A 20,262-nucleotide genomic window follows, 5' to 3' on the forward strand; every position below is an offset into this window, starting at 1 on the left:
CAGTATGTATCACTGATGGTTGTGTGTGTGTGTGTGTGTGTGTGTGTGTGTGTGTGTGTGTGTGTGTGTGTGTGTGCGCGTGCGTGCGTGCGTGCGTGCGTTGCAGGGACTGAACCAGGACATGAGGGAGCACGAGTCGGCCTTGGCAGCTGAGCACCTGAGGCTGATGGCTGCCAGAAACACAACATTAGAGAACAAGGTAACCATAGCAACATATTAAAGGAACACTTTTCAACCAGTTTTGTGATATGGCTCGTTAAAGCTTGATCTGACTGTCCGTAGATGTGCGCATACAAAAATTAGTAAATACAATCTGTAGTTCCAATAACAGCCATGCGAGCTGGCGCAGCTTCAAGATATGGGGTCTCATTGAACTGTGCGTAGGATCCCTACTAACGATTACTAAAAGAATGACTAACCTATCCAGTGACTGCGTGCATACCTGCATGCAATTTATCTGTTCAATAGAGAGCCACAGAAACAAGTCCGGAAATCATCGATGCTAACAGTCCTGGTTCTTCACTGTTTTCGCCTATGGGAGTTTTGAATGGGTTTTTGGCACGATGCTTCTAATAATCTCTCTGGGCAATGCTGGCTTAATCAAACGCGAACCAGTGTTTAGTAATATCATCTTCACACACGAGGACCACTTTTATAAGTTTTGAAGCTTTTAAAAGGGCGGCTAGCTAGCAAACGGCTAAATGAGGCTACACTGTTGAGTCGATGGGGATATACTGTATACGTCACGTCACCACTTCAAAGGACAAACACGGAAATTATCTTTCCCTCACCTGGTTCAGCCCCGTTCAGCCCGGGGTAATCAGTGCACATCAACAACAGTCCAGGTTGAGCGCTGACATGACGTGGAAGCCTATGCGACAGTGTGCAGTTCTGGATTAGCTTAGCTCGAGCTTTTTACTTCTAGGGCTCGCATTTACGCTACAAAACTCATGAAAGTGGTCCTCATGTGTGAAGATTATCCGACTGAACTCTGGTTCGCATTTGATTAAGCCAGCGTTGCCCAGAGAGATTATTAGAAGCATCGCGGCAAAAACCCATTCAAAAATCCCATAGACAGAAACAGTGAAGAACCAGGAAGTCCGGGACTTCCGCGTTCTGACTACAAAAATACGTCATCCCTGCAGCTCTCTATTGTACTTGACCAATTCCCCCTGCTGCCCTGGTCATTGCCCCACCCTCTCTGCTGACCCGGGGAGACACACTAGGGCATTCACAGACTAGTCAACTAGTCGACTAGTAAAACCACTAGTCGACACTGTGCTTAGTAGTCGACTAGTCGTTTAAAAAAAAAATATATATATATCTTTAAGAAAGAACATGAGGTATTTACACGACATACATAGACTATCATATCCCATATCCCATATCCCCCACAAAGAACATCAAAACACAACAAAACAAAACAAGAAAACTGCATAAGATACACAATAATCCAAGAACAAACAAGACTATTGGACAAACAACCAAACAAAAACAATGCATTCAAAGTAAATACATAGATCTTGCCCTGTTGGCAGCTAGGAAATGCATAGCTTTAAATTGGAAAGCATCCAATCCCCCAGCTGTAGTTCACTGGTGGAATGAACTCTCAAGCTACCATACATTGGATAACATTTACTACAAGAGAAAAGGCAGATTCTTAGACATCCCCAAAATATGGCAACCACATACAGAGTTTGACTTTAAGAACTCTTTACCCCAGTGTCATTAGGCTTATCAGGATAGGAGCTGAATGCATTGTTTTTGTTTGGTTGTTTGTCCAACAGTCTTGTTTGTTCTTGGATTATTGTGTATCTTATGCAGTTTTCTTGTTTTGTTTTGTTGTTTTTATGTTCTTTGTGGGGGATATGGGATATGATAGTCCATGTACAGTATGTCGTGTAAATACCTCATGTTCTTTCTTAACTCATTGAGTGCCAATGACGACTATCGTCGTCAATTCAAATAGTAACGTAGAGTGCCAATGACGACTAAAGTCGTCAATTGCGTTTTTTGACGGTGGGACGTGGATCAAAGCCTGATGCATCTCCTGTGAAAGTATAGGGGATGTCGAATGTGTAGAAGCTATTTTACGGACTCATTAGGTGGCGACAGTGCTCTCCAGATTAGAGAAAGGTGAGGAAAAAACAGAGAAGGAGTCATGGGGAAACGGAAACCGCATCGGTATGCATCGATATGCATGAAGCATAACGTTAGCTGTGCCTGTGAACAGCAGCCAAGCTGCTGCCACAATTGAGCCCCTCCGTCTCCGCTGCGATAGCCCCTCCACATGATTAGTAGCCGACACCAGCGTCTTTCTGAAAAGTTACATTATTCTCAGCTGGAAGCCAGCGACAAAAACGGCGGAACGCTGTGAAAAAGCTGGGCGTAGCGCACTTTTCAGTGCAGAGCAAACGCAGCAGAGAGCCACCAGAGACACTCCCACGGAGGGGTGTGCAGTTGAGGGGGGTGGGGCACGCAGGGCAGCATACAACAGTGTTGGTGTTGTGACAGCAGGCTCAATGGACAGATTGCCAAACACAAGCTAGAATATCTGATGCCCACCAGCAGTAAATCAAGACTAGCAAGAAGGTGTAGCTCTGCGCACGCAGGGGCCAGCGCTGCTGGTTGCAGCTAAAAAATATTATTTTGCCAAACAAAATTCCTTTGTTTTCGCTGTTTTATTGAAGGAAATTATTTTTGAGGTGTCACTACATCAGAAAATATTAGCTTCAGAGTCAGTGATGTGCTTGAAATGCTTCATTTCACAAAAGGCTGATTATCTCAGCTTCTAGTTTGAAACGTCTGTTTTTGGTGAAAACAACCTATCTTCTCCGGCTGATAACTAAAGAACGGAAAATGATATCAATACACTTTTTTTTGCTGATGATACAATAAAGTCTCATCGTTCTTTGGGCGTGTTCGGTGTTTACATAGTAATATCACACAATATTCTGTGGGCCTCGAGATATCACTGAAAACGCTCTGAAAGGGCTGGCACTGGGAGCATCCGTTTTCCAAAAGTGGCTGGCACTCAATGAGTTAACACATTCACTGCCAGCCGTTTTTTTTTTACTGTAGGTAGCTTCTGCCAGAGGTTTTTTTTGAGGATTCTGGCTCATTTTACAAGAGCCGAGGATTATTTTCTGCTTGGACTTTGTGAACACAAAGTTCACAAAAGTACTAATAGAATGTGTGCTTTCCCTGTCTAAAAGAGTTAGTTTGTAGAGTTAGTAGTTATGTAGATATTAGCCGTTGAGTACAGCATGGTTTCAGCGTCTGAGACTGAAAGCTGAGATAATCGCAGTTTTGTGAAATTCAATCAAACAGGCAGAACAGTCACTTTAACCATTTATTTTTGGCATCAGTGAGAGATCAGACATCTAAACAATATAGTTCTGAACGCCCTCTCCTTCAAACTCCTCCCTCCGTGGGCGTGTCTGGTGGCTTTCAGCAGCGTTTGTCACAAGCGAGTTTCTACTGCCTGTCTGAGCAGTGAGCAGCCTCCCTCCCTGGCGGCCCCCTCGTCGGCGAGTGTGGATGGGGCTCACTCGTTTCTTGGGTTTGAGAGCTTTGATGAAGCTTTGTGCGATTCTAGGCTTTATGCTGCGTGTTTCAAAGTGTGTTTTCCACCCAGTCTATTTTTGGAACCCCCCACCGTTGTGCGCCCGTGTGCACCAGCGTGAAAGCGTTTTCGCCTACAGTATGAGAATGAGGCTCGTTCGTTTCTGGGTTTTCTGGGTTGAGCTCAGCTGGAATGAAGCTGCGTGCGATTCTGCGCTTTCTGCTGGTGTTTCAAAGTGTGTTTCACCCATAATCTATTATGCAAATTTGCAATCCCCCACCGCCAGCTCCCAGCGCGATAATGCGCGAAAGCGAAAGCGTTTTCGCCAATCCATTTTACAGTATGAGAGAATGGTTTCCTCGCGCGTTCCCCTGCAGTTTTGGCTCGGCTTTTTCTAGTCTGGAGAGCACTGTCGCCACTTAGTGGGTCGGTGGAATGGGTTGTACACGTTCGGTGGCTCCAATATTTTTATAGGAGACGTGGGGGGCGTTGATCCACGTCCCACCGTCAAAATTATTATTTTTTTTTTTTGACGACTCAACTCGTCATTGGCAGTCAACCGTTGGATTTTTTTTGACGACTCAACTCGTCATTGGCAGTGAACGTGTTAAAGATTAAAAAAAAAAAAAAAAAAGGACTAGTCGACTAGTAAAATTCACTAGTCGTGAATGCCCTAGGACACACACATGCTTCCTCCAATACATATGCAGTTGCCAGCTGCTTCTTTTCGCCTGACACCGGGGAGCTTCACTGGCAGGACATAGCATGTGGGAGGATCACGCTATTCCCACCAGTTCCCTTCCCCCCCGAACAGGCGCCCCGACTGACCCCCAGCTTGACTGTGTTTGATAATGGGGTAATTGCCTGCAGCAGGTGTGGGTACTTGTCTCCCAAAATGTGCTTAAGCAAGGGTCAGAATTAAACTTAAATTATTGACTCAAGTTGTCTTGTTTACTTTATAACTGTTTTTTACATCACTACTTTTGCGTGGAATATCTTTGCAAGACATCACTAGATTGTGAAACAAAGATTGGATCGCTTAGGCCAGGGGTTGGCAACCTTTTTGATATGAAGTGCCATTTTCAAATTTGCTTGGCAATCAGTGTGCCACTAGCCTGGTAGTGTGCCACACCAAGATTAATGACTCGCACATCAGAATTAAAATCTCCAGCAGATCTGTAATCTTATTCTATCCACAAGAAGGCTGCCATCTTATATTTATTTATTTTTATTTATTCGTTTATTTGGATGGGACAGTGCAAAATTAATGAACACAGAAACCACAGAACAGATAGTAAAATCTGGAACATAGTAAAAGTGTAAAAATTGCCGGATTTAGCACGAGGCTAATTTCCATCCGTTGTCCCCATAAAACATAAAACACAAAAAACATAGAGCATAAAACGTAGAACATAATAAAAACATACATAGAACATAGGTAGCAGCAGTACACTAAAACTACGTAAAACATGAGTAGCAACAAAACACTCTAAAATACATGGCAGCAATTACTCTTTTAAAAATAAAAATACATAATAATAATACACACAAAAAAGGAGAAGAAAAACATACTACCTGTGGACACATGACTGGTTTGTTTTCAGCCATTTTTTAAGTCTACCTTTAAAAGCGGCAAGGGTGGGGCTGTCCCTTATGGAGACGGGGAGACTATTCCATATTTGGCTGCCTTTTATCGATAGGACATTTTGACCAAACGTGGTCATTCTACGATGGACCTTACAATCACCTCTGGTGTCTGATCTAGTGCCGAGTCCAGTGAGTCTATTTTTTTGGATGAATTCCTGTAACGGAGGGGGAGCTAGTCCATGTAGGCATTTGAAGAAGAAACAGGCACTCTTTAAGACCTTGAGATTTTCAAAGCTCAGGAATTGATGTTGTTCCAGAATGTTACAGTGGTGGTATGACAAAGGTTCAAATGCCTTGATGGCTCTGTAATAGAGCTGTTCAATAGGTTTTATGACAGTGGCACCTGCAAACGACCAGTTTGTGAAACAGTATTCAATGTGAGAGAAAATCATGCAGTGAAGATATGTTTTAGCTGCATCAACTGTTAAGAAAGGCCGGATTTGTCTAAAATTAACTAAGTTAAAATTAATTGTGCTTTTCATTTTTTTGATGTGTTTCTTGAAGGAAAGGTTCGAGTCCAAAATGACTCCGAGGTACTTGAAATGGGAGACCAATTCCAATTCCTCCCGCCCCAGAAACACATTGGACCTTGTGATACCAACTGGTCGTTTGCTGAACATCATGCATACAGTTTTTTTTGTATTTAGCAACAGGCACGTGTTTTGCAGCCAGTGTTGGACCTCTTCCAATACATTTGTGAGTTTACAGGAAATCAGGTCAGTTGTTTTTCCCTGTACAAAAATGACCGCGTCGTCAGCGTACATCTGCACGCTGAAGTCAGAGCATATGTCCGGCAGGTCATAGAGAGCCGCAGGGATGACGTATTTTTGTAGGCTGAATGCGGAACTCCCGAACTTCCTGGTTCTTCACTGTTTCTGTCTATGGGATTTTTGAATGTCAAATAATGTCTGTGGGCAACGCAAGTTTAATCAAACGCGAACCAAGGTTCAGCGGGATAATCTTCACACATGAGGACCACTTTCATGAGTTTTGTAGCGTAAATGCGAGCCCTAGAAGTAAAATGCTCGAGCTAAGCTAATCCAGAACTACACACTGTCACATAGGCTTCACGTCACGTCAGCACTCAACCTGGACTGTTGTTGATGTGTGCACTGATTACCCCGGGCTGAACGGGGCTGAACCAGGTGAGGGAAAGAGAATTTCTGTGTTCGTCGTTTGAAGTGGTGACGTTATTGATGTATATATCCACATCGACTCAGCAGTGTAGTCTCATTTAGCCGTTTGCTAGCTAGCCGCCCGTTTAACGGCATGTAAAAGCTTCAAAACTCATAAAAGTGGTCTTCATGTGTGAAGATGATATTACTAAACACTGGTTCACGTTTGATTAAGCCAGCGTTGCCCAGAGAGATTATTAGAAGCATCGCGCCAAAAACCCATTCAAAACTCCCATAGGCGAAAACTGTGAAGAACCAGGGCTGTTAGCATCGATGATTTCCGGACTCGTTACTGCGGCTCTCTATTGATGTACAGGGAAAATAATAATGGCCCAAGGATCGATCCTTGTGGCACACCAACTGGGTTATCAAGAAAAGGGGACTTGACACCATCAACCATAACACACTGTTTTCTGTTTGTTAACTCATTCTCTGCCAGGGTCATTTCGGTCTGTGTGCTCCCAGTGCCAGGATTTTGAGCATATTTCCTGATCTTCCAGGACCCACAGAATATTCTGTGCTAGGAATAGAATTACACAACATATCTCACAATAAAGCAGAGACTCTCTTCTTACCCCTTGTAAAAAACTGAAACTCTACCATGTTTCCTTGTTTAGTTACAAGCAGTGGAAGTTAGCTTGTTTTCACTAAAAATGCCCTCCTTGGAACAGAAATAGGAGAAAAAAAGGTTTTTAGTGAAGGACACCGTTTCAAGCAGAACTCTCTTTTGAGCCTTTTATTTTTTGCCTCAGTGACACATCAGACACATTATACAGTATTTGTTTTCCCAAATAAATACATTAAATAAAAAATAAAAAATAAGAGAATGTATTTGAGGGAGCTGTGTCGGTCCATCCCGCCCAGTGAGCGGCTACAGAGAGAGAGAGAGAGTCTGGCCCCTGGGGTTTCTTGACAGATGAGGCTTGGCCGCAGTATTTATCAAAGTATGATAAATATGTGCACAAAATCAAATAAATAATTTACTTTTACAGTTGCCATGTGGATTTTTAGCTTAGCTTGATAAAAGCATAAACAAATGGAACGAACCCTTATGTGGTCACACTCACACACTCTCTCTCTCTCTCTCACACACACACACACACACACACACAGGAATAACGAGTGCTGTAACGTTACCTGCTGTCACGTTACCTCTCATAACTAACGTTAGCACAGAAGATCACACAATAGCTACGTTAGTGCTGTAAACTTTGAAATGTTTATGTGACACATGTTTCGCCTTGGTTGCTGGGGACGGGTGTGTGACGCGGTTTGACGCGTTTGACGTATCCATGTGATTCCCCCTCCCTTGAGTGTGACAGAGCTCTCCCTTGAGAGGGAGAGCTGGCAAGAGGAAACGTGAAGCGAGTCATGCCGGCGGCATAAGTTATAAACAATGCGTGACAATTATACTCGAATGTTGTGTGTGTGATCATTTCATCTCAAACGCGATACAAAAAATAGGCTACTTTTTACCATCGTCATCGCTCTCTCCAAGTGGCACCCATTTCTCCTCCTCCGATTCATCTGTGTCAGACGGATCAGAACGCTGTGAAGGGGAGCCTTCGTCGCCCTGGCGCTCCGTCGTGGAGCAACAACAAAAACGCCTGCGTCTTCCTCGCCATCGTCGCCATCCGAGAACTATGGGTCGGACTCTGTTTCGACCACAGGCTCCACCCATAAATACTAAACTAGCGGGTTCCTTTTATCAGTTTGACCTGAAACAATGTCACAGGCTGGGAAAGTGTCTGATGTAATGTAAACAGCCAAAACATGAAAGTACGTCCGAGTACGTCTTTGGCACAGAACGCCATTGTTAAAAGTACGTCCGGGTACGTCTTTGGCAGAGAATGAGTTAAGTAGGACTTAAACCATTTAATAGTATCAGCAGAGAAATTGAAATGAGATAATTTACCCAGGAGTACCGGTACTTGGTGGTTGACAGTGTCAAATGCTTTTCTAAGATCCAAGAACACAGCACCAACATATGTGTGTTTTTGTCGAGCATATGCTTAACCTTCTCAATGAAGAGACAGTTAGCTGACTCGGTAGAGTGATGAGCACGGAAGCCAAATTGTAGTGGGTGGAGTGGGGTGTGACCTTCGTCGAGATGTTTAATCATGAGTTTCGACACCCACTTTTCAGCAACCTTAGATATGGTGGGTAGGATGCTGATTGGCCTGTAGTTAGCCACTTGTGCCCTACTACCTGATTTAAAAATTGGGGTCACAATGGCCACCTTCCAGGATGATGGTACCCCCTTTAGTCTAATTGATTGGTTCACCAATATGGTGATAGGTTTTATTAGAGCGGTAGAGTGTGTTTTTAGGAAGTCTGTGTCCAGGCCATGGGTGTCTCTGGCCTTAGAGCGTTTCAGTGGCACAAGGATTTTTCTTACCTCATCCTCTGTTATTTCCTCCAGCTCAAAGAGGGGTCCAGCATCCACAGTTGGGCTGGGTGAATTACCAGAGGGGGCAAAGAGTTTTGTTATTTCAAATACACTGTTCAAAAAATACTCGTTAAAAGTACAGGCTAATACAGTGGGGTCTTTAGTCAGGACGTTATTGACTTTTAATTCCAGGATATCGTTTACCTGTTTGCTCTGTTTACCTAGTAATTTATTTAAGATCTCCCATACTTTTTTACCGTTTCCTTTTGCACCTTCAATTAAACTGATAAAGAAGTTGGCTTTGGCCTTTCTTAAGGTCCCAGTCACCTTATTGCGTACATGGGTGAATTTCTGCCTGTCCGTTGACAGCCCAGATTTCAGGCTTTGTTTAAGGAGTGAGTCCCTAAGCCGCAGTAAAGAACTGTGCCTTTCGTTCCACCACGGGAGATAATGCTCCTGCCTGGCCTTTTGGCGCCCCTTCCTGGAGAAGGAGGATATTGTTTCATTGATTTTTTCTGTGAACAGATTACAGTTTAACTCTAAATTGTCAGAGGAGAGGGTTTCATCCCAGTTTATATTTTTAAGAGCATCTCCAAAGCTTTGTTGCATGTTCTTTGGGATGAAATTAAAGAAAGAGCAGTTTTTGTTTGGGGCATTTAGGGACCGTTTTTTGTTTAGTTTCCTAGCAAAGAGAATAAGATTGTGGTCTGAAAGACCATTTAGCAAGTTATAGGTTTTGGCAATTCTATCAATTTTGTTTGTGAATAAAAGGTCTATCCTGGTTTGGGAGGTGTTAGTTACTCTGGTCAGTTGTTCAATTAATTGTGTTAGATTATGGGCATCCATGGTTTGTGTTGAGGCAGGCCCTAGTCCTATACTATGAGCCACCGAGGTGCTTGATTACCGGGTTGAGTTGTGGCTGACTCGCTAGCTGTGGTGATGTTGTTACAATACCAGTTTGTGATGTGCTGCTGATGAAAGGATCCAAACAGTTGTTTATAGTGCGGAAACCAGTCCATTTATTCCATCGTTGACAGGCAAACAATAATCCATTTATCGACCCACGAATATCCCAACATAACAAACCAAATAGCACAAAACATTATCAACGGCATGTAGCACAGCAGTGCGGTAAAAACCGTTCGCCCTTCCGGAGTCAAAACACCTACAGTACCAATCCCAGGGCAGAAGCTACATTTATAGACCACCTGAACCCAGGTAGTCGGCACAGCGACGCCCCCTGGACACATCAAATATTACACTCAAATAAGCACACAAGAAATACAAACCAGGTTCAATTTGGCCGTTACACACCCGCTCCTTAATTGAGAATGACAGGAGGTCAGGAGCAATTACACAAAATAAACATAGAGCCAAATTAATTAACGAAAGACAACTAAGGAGGTTTAAGGTCAGAGCACATACTGTCCAGCTCCACGGTGCATCTCTCCTCCAGCTGAAGACACCGTTCTGGGGGGCGAGAATGTTGCTCCTTCTCTTGTAGCACTGCCAAACGACGAGAGGCCGGCTGCTCCATCGCCTCTCCGTCGCAGCAGGTTCGGCTGGCTGGAAGAAGTGAGCGGTCCTGGCACCACTCCTTTTCAGCCATGGAAGCATCAACGTCACTAAAAGCCTCCTCCAACACCTGATGTGGCTTCTCCTCCCGCTCCTGTTGTGGGTTTGCCTCACCGAGCACCGCCTCTCGCTCCTGCTGTAGGTCGGCCTGGTGGGCGTCCTCCTCCCGCTCCTGCTGTGGTTCCTCCTCCAGAACCACACAGACAGCTGCCACCTCCCGCTCCTGTTGCGGTTCCTCCTCCAGAACCTCACAGATCGCCGCCGCCTCCTGCTGCAGTTCCTCCTCCCTCGTGGAGGCCTCAAACTCAACGACGGCCCGCTCCTGCTGCGAGTTCGACTCTCTCATGGAGGCGTAGACCTCACCGACCTTCTCCTGCTGCAGATCGGCCTGTGGTGGTGGTGATTGTGAGGGTTGCTGCAGCTGCTGCTCCGGTTGTTGTGGTTGTGAGGGTTGCTGCGGCTGCTGTGTTGGTGGTTGTGGTGGTGTGTTCCTCTTTGAGGACGCTCGAGAGGAACGTTTGTGCTCAGCTGCACGAAACACTGCCAGCTTAGCATCACAAACCGCTAGCTCAGTGTCGATATCGAGCTGCTCCAACTTCCTCTTCAGCTGTAGTTGCCGCTCCTCCACGGCTTGCCTTCTCAGCACTCTTGCTTCGTCCTCCCGAGCATGCTTCTCCTTTAAAGCTGCTGCACAGATCACAAGTGCTGACCTTTCAGCCTCTGAATGATCATTTTGGATATGGTGCTTGACCTAACACCTTTACAACTACTGGAGTGTTTACTGTCATGGTTAGACACACTGACATCAGGATGAACATCACCCACAACAACATTACGTTTTTCAAATACACTACCTTTATTAATAGATTTAGCTTTTGCACATACAACAAACAATTCACCAAGATCCATACCACCATGATTAAACACATTTTCCTTTATATTGGCGTGCACCGCTCCGGACGACATGGTGCAACGTCAGTCCTATAGTCCGTTCGCATGAACAGTCAATGGAAAGCGAACAGTCAATACCTCCAATGTGTTGGATACTCCACAGGTGGCTAAATAGCATTAGCACTGTAGCTCCTGCGTGTCTGTATCCACCCCCTATGAATGGATGCAGACGTCCTCCACCTTAGCCGAGAGGCCAAGCACCAAGCAGCTACCCCGGCCTGTCCGCGGCAGATCACCTGGTCCTCCTCCGGTTCGGTTGACTGCAGCGCCAGCAAGGCCAGCCGAGATGAGCCTAGCTGCGGCCTGTCCGTAGCAGGTCTCCCGGTCCCACTGGCGCAGCGATCGCGTAATCCAAAATCATCCACGTTAATCCAAACGTTAGTAGCGTTAGTAGCGTTAGCAACGCTGGCTACCCGGCCTGTCCTGGCAGCTCTCCCTCCTCCTCCGTAACGTAACGTTACAAACGTGACGTATCCAACAAACAAAACAAAGTCCGGTTGTGAATTTGGCACGGTTTTTACTAATGTTGAGGCAGGCCCTAGTCCTATACTATGAGCCACCGAGGTGCTTGATTACCGGGTTGAGTTGTGGCTGACTCGCTAGCTGTGGTGATCTTGTTACGATACCAGTTTGTGATGTGCTGCTGATGAAAGGATCCAAACAGTTGTTTATAGTGCGGAAACCAGTCCATTTATTCCATCGTTGACAGGCAAACAATAATCCATTTATCGACCCACGAATATCCCAACATAACAAACCAAATAGCACAAAACATTATCAACGGCATGTAGCACAGCAGTGCGGTAAAAACCGTTCGCCCTTCCGGAGTCAAAACACCTACCAATCCCAGGGCAGAAGCTACATTTATAGACCACCTGAACCCAGGTAGTCGGCACAGCGACGCCCCCTGGACACATCAAATATTACACTCAAATAAGCACACAAGAAATACAAACCAGGTTCAATTTGGCCGTTACAGTTTGTTTAAGGTTTTTTCTAATATGTTTGTCATCCCAATTTACGTTAAAATCTCCTAAAAAAATGGTCTCTTTGTTAGGATCACAGGATCTCAACAGGAGCTTTAACTGGTCATAGAAATCCACTTTAGCAGTTGGCTGTCTATAGAGGCAAATCAGAGAGAAAGACATTTCATTTGATAGGGTGATGTCTACACCAACACAATCAAAGTTTACATCTGTTGACCAAATAATCTCTTTGCAGGCAAGGGTGCTCTTTATATAGAGTAATACACCCCCACCTTTACCCTTAATCCTGTCCTTCCTGAAGACATTGTATCCTGGCATGGATACAAGGGCTTCTGGAGAGGACTGTTTCAACCAGGATTCTGATATACCTAGACAATCAATGTTGGAGTTATGTAGGAGATGCTCCAGTTGTTCACGTTTGTTGCCAAGACTGCAAATGTTTAAATGTCCACACAAAAGTCCCTTTGGCTTGCGCCGTGGATCCCAGACAATTTTAGCTTGGTTAAGAGTACTAAACAGTTTTGAGCAGCAGTACTTTTTAAAGCTGGATTTCTGGGTTTTACGGACAGCCAGTCATAGGCCGCGGGGGCATAGGCCGCGGGGACATAGGCCGCGGGGGCATAGGCCGCCGGGGCTCAGCCCGCGCCCGTGTTGTTGTGTTGGCCGGGTGGTCAGACGTAGGCCGCGGGGGCCTAGCCCGCGCCCGTGTTGTTGTGGCCGGATGGTCAGGCATAGGCCGCGGGGGCCCAGCCCGTGCCCGTGTTGTAGTGGCCGGTGTCGGTAGACCATCTGGGGCTGCTAGGACCGCCCTATAAACATCCACATCTGACTTGGAATCATTAACCCTACCAAACTTCTTGTTCACCATTCTTGTTCATCACTTAAAAAAGCAATGTAAATTATGTGCACAGTTCCCAATTGCAGCATACTCTTTTTCTTTTCTTTTCTTTTTTTATTTAGTTTTTGCATGAATCTCACAATATACAGAGGATTCAGTTCTTATAGTATATAGTTTATACTAAAGCCCCTTTTAGACTGGCCAAAAATCCAACTAATATCCACAAACTAGTGGCATTTTCTTCAGTCTAAAAGTTGCCAAGCTGGGCTGTTTAGCCGATAGAGCGACCCTGCAAGTGAGGTGGGTTTTTATGCGACGGCTCTGCACGCCACGGAGATTTAAATCTTGGCAGTGGTCCAACACGTTATTTTCCGACCCTGCTTCTCCTCCTCTTGATTTGCCGCTGCCTTTCCAGTGCAAGTCAGCGATTCAGTGATTCGCACAGGCTGAAATTCAACAGTTAATTACTTTACATTGACGGAATATGCAGAGAGAAAAAAAGCATCTCTCATGCACAGCCCAGGCACATAGACTGCGTCAAGTGAGCCAGAATGTAAGTAGGTCGTCCGCTTTAGCCCTTTCAAAATAAAACCCTTGTTGTAACGTTAACATTTTGAGTAATGCTTTACAGCGACAATTTAACTCCATATGTAATCTTAACATCACAACGAGTATTTTGATGCAATGTTTGTGGCTTCGTTTGTTGAAACACCCTTTTCTCCTCCAACGTGCATCAGTAAGGCTATTTACTTGTTTAACTCATTGAGTGCCAGCCACTTTTGGAGAACGGACCAGAGTTTCAGAGCTTTTTTCAGTGATTTCTCGAGGCCAACAGAATATTGTGTGATATTACTATGTAAACACCGAACACGCAAAAAGAACGATGAGACTCTCTTCTATCATCAGCAAAAACAGGTTTATTGATATCATTTTCCGTTCTTTAGTTATCAGCCGGAGAAGATAGCTTGATTTAACCAAAAACAGCCGTTTTTTTCTAGAAGCTGAGATAATGAGCCTTTTGTGAAATTAAACATTTCAAGCACATCACTGACTCTGAAGCTAATTTTCTGATGTAGTCACACCTCAAAAATAATTTCCTTCAATAAAACAGTGAAGGCCAGGGAATTTTGTTTGGCAGAATAATATTTTTTAGCTGCAACCAGCAGCGCTGGCCCCTGCGTGCGCTGCTGGTTGCAGCTTCTTGCTGGTCTTGATTTGCTGCTGGTGGGCATCGGATATTCTGGCTTGCGTTTGCCAATCCTCTCCTGCTGTCTGGGTCTGTCTGGGTCAGTGTTGTGTGCTGCTCTGCGTGCCCCCCCCCCCCCCCCCTCAACTGCAAACCCCTCCTCCAGTCCGTGGGAGTGTCTCTGGTGGCTTTCTACTGCGTTTGCTGTGCACAGTGAAGGGTGCGCTACATCCAGCTTTTTTACAGCGTTCCGCGTGTGTTTGTCACCCACTCCCATGCTTCCAGTTGAGAATAATAACAACTCCACGGCTGATCATGCGGATGGGCTGTCGCAGCGGACACGGAGGAGCTCAATTGTGGGAGCAGATTGGCTGCTGCAGGCACAGCTAACGTTATGCTTCATGCATATCGATGCATACGGATGCGATGCGATTTCCGTTTCCCCAATGACTTCTCTGTTTTTCTCTGCCTTTCTGTAATCTGGAGAGCACTGTCGCCACCTAAGGGTTCTGTAAAATAGGTTATAGACCTCCAATAGCTACAATATTTGTACAGGAGATGTATCGGGCATTGATCCACGTCCCACCGTCAAAAAACGCAATTGACGACAATCGTCGTCTTTGGCACTCTACGTTACTAATCGAATTGACGACGATTATCGTCATTGGCACTCAATGAGTTAAATGACATTATTTTGAAAGTTTTACAGGAAGTTTTCATTTTGTTTTGGCTGGCCTGACGCTGACCCTGTGCAGCCATCTGAGAAGGGAAGGGAGGGGGAACAGAGAACCCGCAAACTTACGGGGTTGAGAGAGTGCAATATAAAAGTTTAAAAAGGCGATACTGCTGCTGCTACCCCCTGCTGCTTTCCTGGGTAACAAAAAAACATGTACTAGTGGGACTTTTGATGTAAAAAAGGTATTATAGTAGTTACTGTAAATTTACATTCCTTCATATAATATATGAATATACGTATATTATACATACCAAGATTCAAGATTTTTATTGTCACTCCATGGTACAAGTATCACGTGTGAAATTCTTGTGCTGTGGACTCCGTTTACAACATAGTACAAATACAACAGGGCATATGAGTGCAAAAACAACAAGAGACACAACAACCATAGGTGCACATGTCATGTGCATACTTTAGACGTGCTTAAACATTTTAAATTCGGCATATTTGACATACAGGTGCAAATAGCATATTCCTTATTAAACATACAATTAAACTCTGCGTTTTAAATTCGGCGTATTTGACATACAGGTGCAAATAGCATATTCCTTATTAAACATACAATTAAACATTAGACATACGTAATGGTAGCGGCTACAGTACGTACAGCACGGCTACTACACTATTTGTGTATGTTAAGGAGTCTCGTGGCCTGCGGGAAGAAACTGTTCCTCAAGCGATTTGTGCGTGCTTTTGGGACCCTGTATCTTCTCCCTGAGGGTAACAGGGAGAACAGGCTGTTATGGGGATGGTTTGTGTCTTTGATGATCTTCAGGGACCTCCTGAGGCACCGCTGTTTGTACAGTTCATGCAGGTCTGGCAACTCACATCCTGTTACGTGCTGGGCCGCGCGTCTCACTCTCCGTAGTGCCCTGCGGTCCATGGTGGTACAGTTCCCGTACCAGGTGGTGAAGCAGCCAGTCAGCAGGCTTTCAATGGTGCCTCTGTAGAAGTCCGTAAGGATTTCTGGCCTTAGCCCAAATTTCTTCAGGCGCCTGAGTCCGTGTATTCGCTGTTGGGCCTTTTTGACAACAGTGGCGGTGTGGTCAGGTCCTGGTGGATGTTGACTCCCAGGTACTTGAAGCTGTCCACCCTTTCCACCACTGTGCCGTTGATGGTGATTGGGGGGTGTGCGCCCCCCCCCCCTCCTGTAGTCTACAATGATCTCCTTGGTCTTGGAGACATTCAGAGAGAGGTGGTTGTCCTGGCACCATTGTTCCAGGGCCCCCACCTCCTCTCTGTAGGCCGTCTCGTCGCCCCCCGAGATCAGCCCCACGACTGCTGTGTCGTCTGCAAACTTCACGATGGTGTTCGAAGTTTGAGTCGCCACGCAGTCGTGGGTGTAGAGGTCGTACCAGAAGGGGCTGGAGACGCACCCCTGGGGCGCTCCTATGCTGATGGTCAGTGGGGAGGAGGTGAGGTTGCCCACCCTCACCACCTGGCGGCGGTCTGTCAGGAAATCCAGGATCCAGTCGCACATTGCTGTGTTTTTTCAAGTTCAAGGTTTTTATTGTCACATACAGCATCACAGTTGTAATGAGCAGTGAAATTAGGGCCGCAGCCACTCCAAGACTGTGCACATGTAGAGACAGACAAGACAACAGTACAGTCAAATTAGTTAAAAACATAGTGCAGTCAAATAGAGTAAGAACCAAATGCTAAGTAAAAAAGTAAAGAATATAAAATTTAAATTAGGTAAAATTAGGTAAAAGCCAAGAGTTCACCAGTAATAAGCAGCAATAATAATTATAGTGCAATACACATATAGTGCCATAGATTAATGTAAAGTGCATAGATCTAACTATATATATCATTATTACCACTATTATTATAATAGATATATATATATATACCGTATATATATATAATCTATTTGTAGTTGTCGAGGGCCCTAATGGCCTGAGGGAAGAAGCTATCCTTCATCCTCTCAGTCTTAGCTGCTAGATGTTAGGTAGATGATAGGGGAGGAGGGGAGGCTCTCTGGCAGAGGGGTCGAACCTGGCGTAGAACGCGTTGAGTTCGTCTGGCAGGGTGGGTGACACGTTGGCGTTTTGCTGTTTTTCCCCTTTGAAGTCTGTGGCAGCATGGAGGCCTCTCCACAGGTGTCTGGGGTTGTTGGAGTCCAGTTTTGCCTCCAGCTGCCTTCCATATTCTCTCCGCGCTTTTTTTATTGTAGCTCGGAGGGCGTATTTCGTCTGCTTGTATTGTTCTGGGGTCCCGGACTTGAAGGCGGTGGTCCGGGCGTGGAGTGCAGCCCGGACATCACAGTTAATCCAGGGTTTCTGGTTTGGCATTATTTTGGTTATTTTTGGGGGGATTATGTCCTCTGTGCATTTTTGTATGAAGCCTGTTACCGTGTCTGCATATTCGTCCAGGTCTCCTGCAGCCTTGAACTCTTCCCATGCTGTTTGGTCGAAACAGTCTCTCAGAATGTCCTCTGATTGGTCTGACCAGCAGTGGGCGGTTCGGAAGGCCGGGGGGTGTCGCTTGAGCTGTTGTTGATACCTGGGAACGAGCAGGATGGAGGCGTGGTCCGATCTGCCGAAGGGGGGGCGGGGTGTAGCCTTGTAGCAGTGTTTGATGTTCGTGTAGCACTGGTCCAGTGTGCGTTCTCCCCTTGTGTGGAAGTTGATGTGCTGATGGAGTGAAGGCAAGCGCTTCCTCAGGTTGACTCTATTGAAGTCGCCTGCCAGGATCATTGCTGTTTCCGGTTGTTTGAGCTCCTGTGCGCTGATCGCGCGGTGGAGTTCCTTGGTTGCGTTTGTTGCGTTGGCTTGGGGGGGGATATAAACTGCAGCAAGGGTGACTGACGTGAATTCCCTCGGACTATGATACGGTACATATTGGAGCATAACGTACCTATGGGGTTAAATACCTATTTAAAATAGACACTTTATACCACAATTGTATATAGTAGCTACTGTAAATTTTTGCTTATGCCTAAATGTACCCTTCTTGCCTTGCCTGTTTTTGACTTGGGCTCCTTTTCTTTCTTTATTTTGTTTTCCTGTATGTATGTACTTTGAGAGCAAAGCAAACTGGAGTCCAATTCCTTGTATGTGTACTGTACATACTTGGCCAATAAAGCTGATTCTGATATGGTATGAACCACCTACCATCATACAGATTTACTTTATTTCATTATAGAAAAGCAACATACTGTAGAAACCCATCAGTACACATAACATCCATGCCACATCACAGCATCACCGCTATCATTATAACCACTTTGCATAGTATTGTTTTTGTCATGACCGAACAAATGACTAGAACAAAAAAAAGGCAGAATAAAGAATAACATAAAACAAAAAACAAAAATAACACGTGATCAGATGATCCTACATGAGCGTCGTTAGGCCTGGGCATTGGGGGCCTCCAATGTTTTATGAATAAACCCGGATCTAAAAAGAAACTGTCTTTCAAAGGCTGTGGTGGGCTCATTTTTGAAGCTAGCATGATGATATTTATACCATTATGAAACTACTAAGATACAGTTGCTCGAGTGACATCACTGATGACATCACAACTTCCCGAGTGACAAAATTGGCTAAAGGCCCAATTATACTCCATTTTCATCCGTAAATAAGGGCGTCCGTTTCAAACGGTGTAATCGTCACTGCCTACATACTTCCATGCGTCTTTCACGTTGGTATCATGTTAAGCAATACATCCACCAGTGGGCATTAGAGAGTCAAATGTATGAGTGTGTACGTGGTTTTCCTCCGTTTCATGTAAGCTTTCAGATGACGGACAGAAAACGGACGAAATGAAATCAGAGTACGGACAGAAGGCTCTGATGTCATCAGTGATGGAAGTGATGTCATCAGTGATGTCACTTGAGCAATTGTGATGTCATCAGCGATGTCATCACTTCAGCAACTGTGATGTCATCAGTGCTGTCACTCGAGCAACTGTGATTACCAACTGTGATGTCACTCAGGCTGTCTGTCAGTCACGATTTTGAGATTTCCATAACTGCAGCCATGGCGCATCATCTCCAGTCTCCACCCTAGTATATACTAATATAATTGAGCAAGGTATTGAGGGGTATGATGACTGCCTTTTTTCCCTCTTTTCTCTTTTTCAAAACGTAATGTGACACCCGTTCTACTATGAATCACCTCATTCAATGGAAAGGAATTGTTTCAAAATATCCCCATTCTCTGGGGTGGAGTTGTACAATCTCTACAACCCAGTTTCCCTGGGGTTGTAGAGATTACTTGCAAAACCCCATTTAATGGGTAGGATTCAGGGGTTTCCCCGGGGTTGTAGAAATTACTTGCAAAACCCCATTTAATGGATAGGATTCAGGGGTTGTACAGATGACTTGCAAAACCTCATTTAATGGATAGGATTCTCCATTGGCTCTTCTCTCGACCACCCTGCCCACCTCTGCAGGCATGGGGAGGGTCTGCTTGGACCCCTGTGTCCTTAGGTTTAGGCATGGGGGATGGGAGAGGTTAGGGTTAGGAGTGGGAGAGGTTAGGTTTAGGCATGGGGGGTGGGAGAGGTTAGGTTTAGTGTTAGGGGTGGGAGAGGTTAGGTTTAGGCATTGGGAGTGGGAGAGGTTAGGTTTAGGCATGGGGGGTGGGAGAGGTTAGGGTCTGGGTTAGGATTAGGCATGGGGCATGGGAGAGGCTTGGAGGGGTCTCCGGAGATGACCCCCGAGGGTCTCGAACCCTCCCTTCGGCCCGCAGACCCCCCGAAGTGACCCCAGGACCTCCACAGGGTCCTGGGGCCCACCCAGGCCTCGGAGACCCCAGGTTTATCCATTAAATGTTTTTCTGGTAAACTGTGCAACTGTCCATTGAATGGGGTTTTTAAGGTAACCTGTGCAAGCTGGACATTAAATGGGGTTTTGCAAGTGTAAGGAATTTAGATAGAAATATGGATTTTGATATCGCTATTGATTCAATAAGTCGATATCAAAACCTCAGGGGAACCACCACGTTGATAAGTAATTTTTATATTACTACTGCCGTAGGTCACAGTGAAATCAGAATCAGTTCTAAGGATGGGAGATCTTTAATCGACTGATATTATTATAACAAGCAATGAACACGTGTTTTAACTTCAAAACATAATGCGTTTATTGAATCCACCAAATAGTAAAATCACAGTATTATGCATAACACCTTGTTCGATTGAGAGAGGTAAGAAAGGAGGAGAAATGTGAAAGAAAGGAAATTAGGTATTTGCTGATAAAAGCAACAG

At 45.1% G+C, this 20,262-nt stretch overlaps 1 protein-coding gene across 1 annotated transcript in view; it reads left to right on the forward strand.

Moving 5' to 3' along the window:
• traf3 (TNF receptor-associated factor 3) overlaps positions 1 to 20,262 on the forward strand; it is a gene marked incomplete at its 5' end in the record, with an annotated part of 61,295 nt that overhangs the window by 20,203 nt on the left and 20,830 nt on the right. The window contains one exon of the mRNA XM_083634227.1: positions 107 to 199. Coding sequence (XP_083490353.1) covers positions 107 to 199 — 93 coding nt within the window. The remainder of the gene's footprint in view (positions 1 to 106; positions 200 to 20,262) is intronic.

This window comes from Poromitra crassiceps, assembly GCF_964638095.1.
Source record: "Poromitra crassiceps genome assembly, chromosome: 3".
NCBI lineage: Eukaryota > Metazoa > Chordata > Actinopteri > Beryciformes > Melamphaidae > Poromitra > Poromitra crassiceps.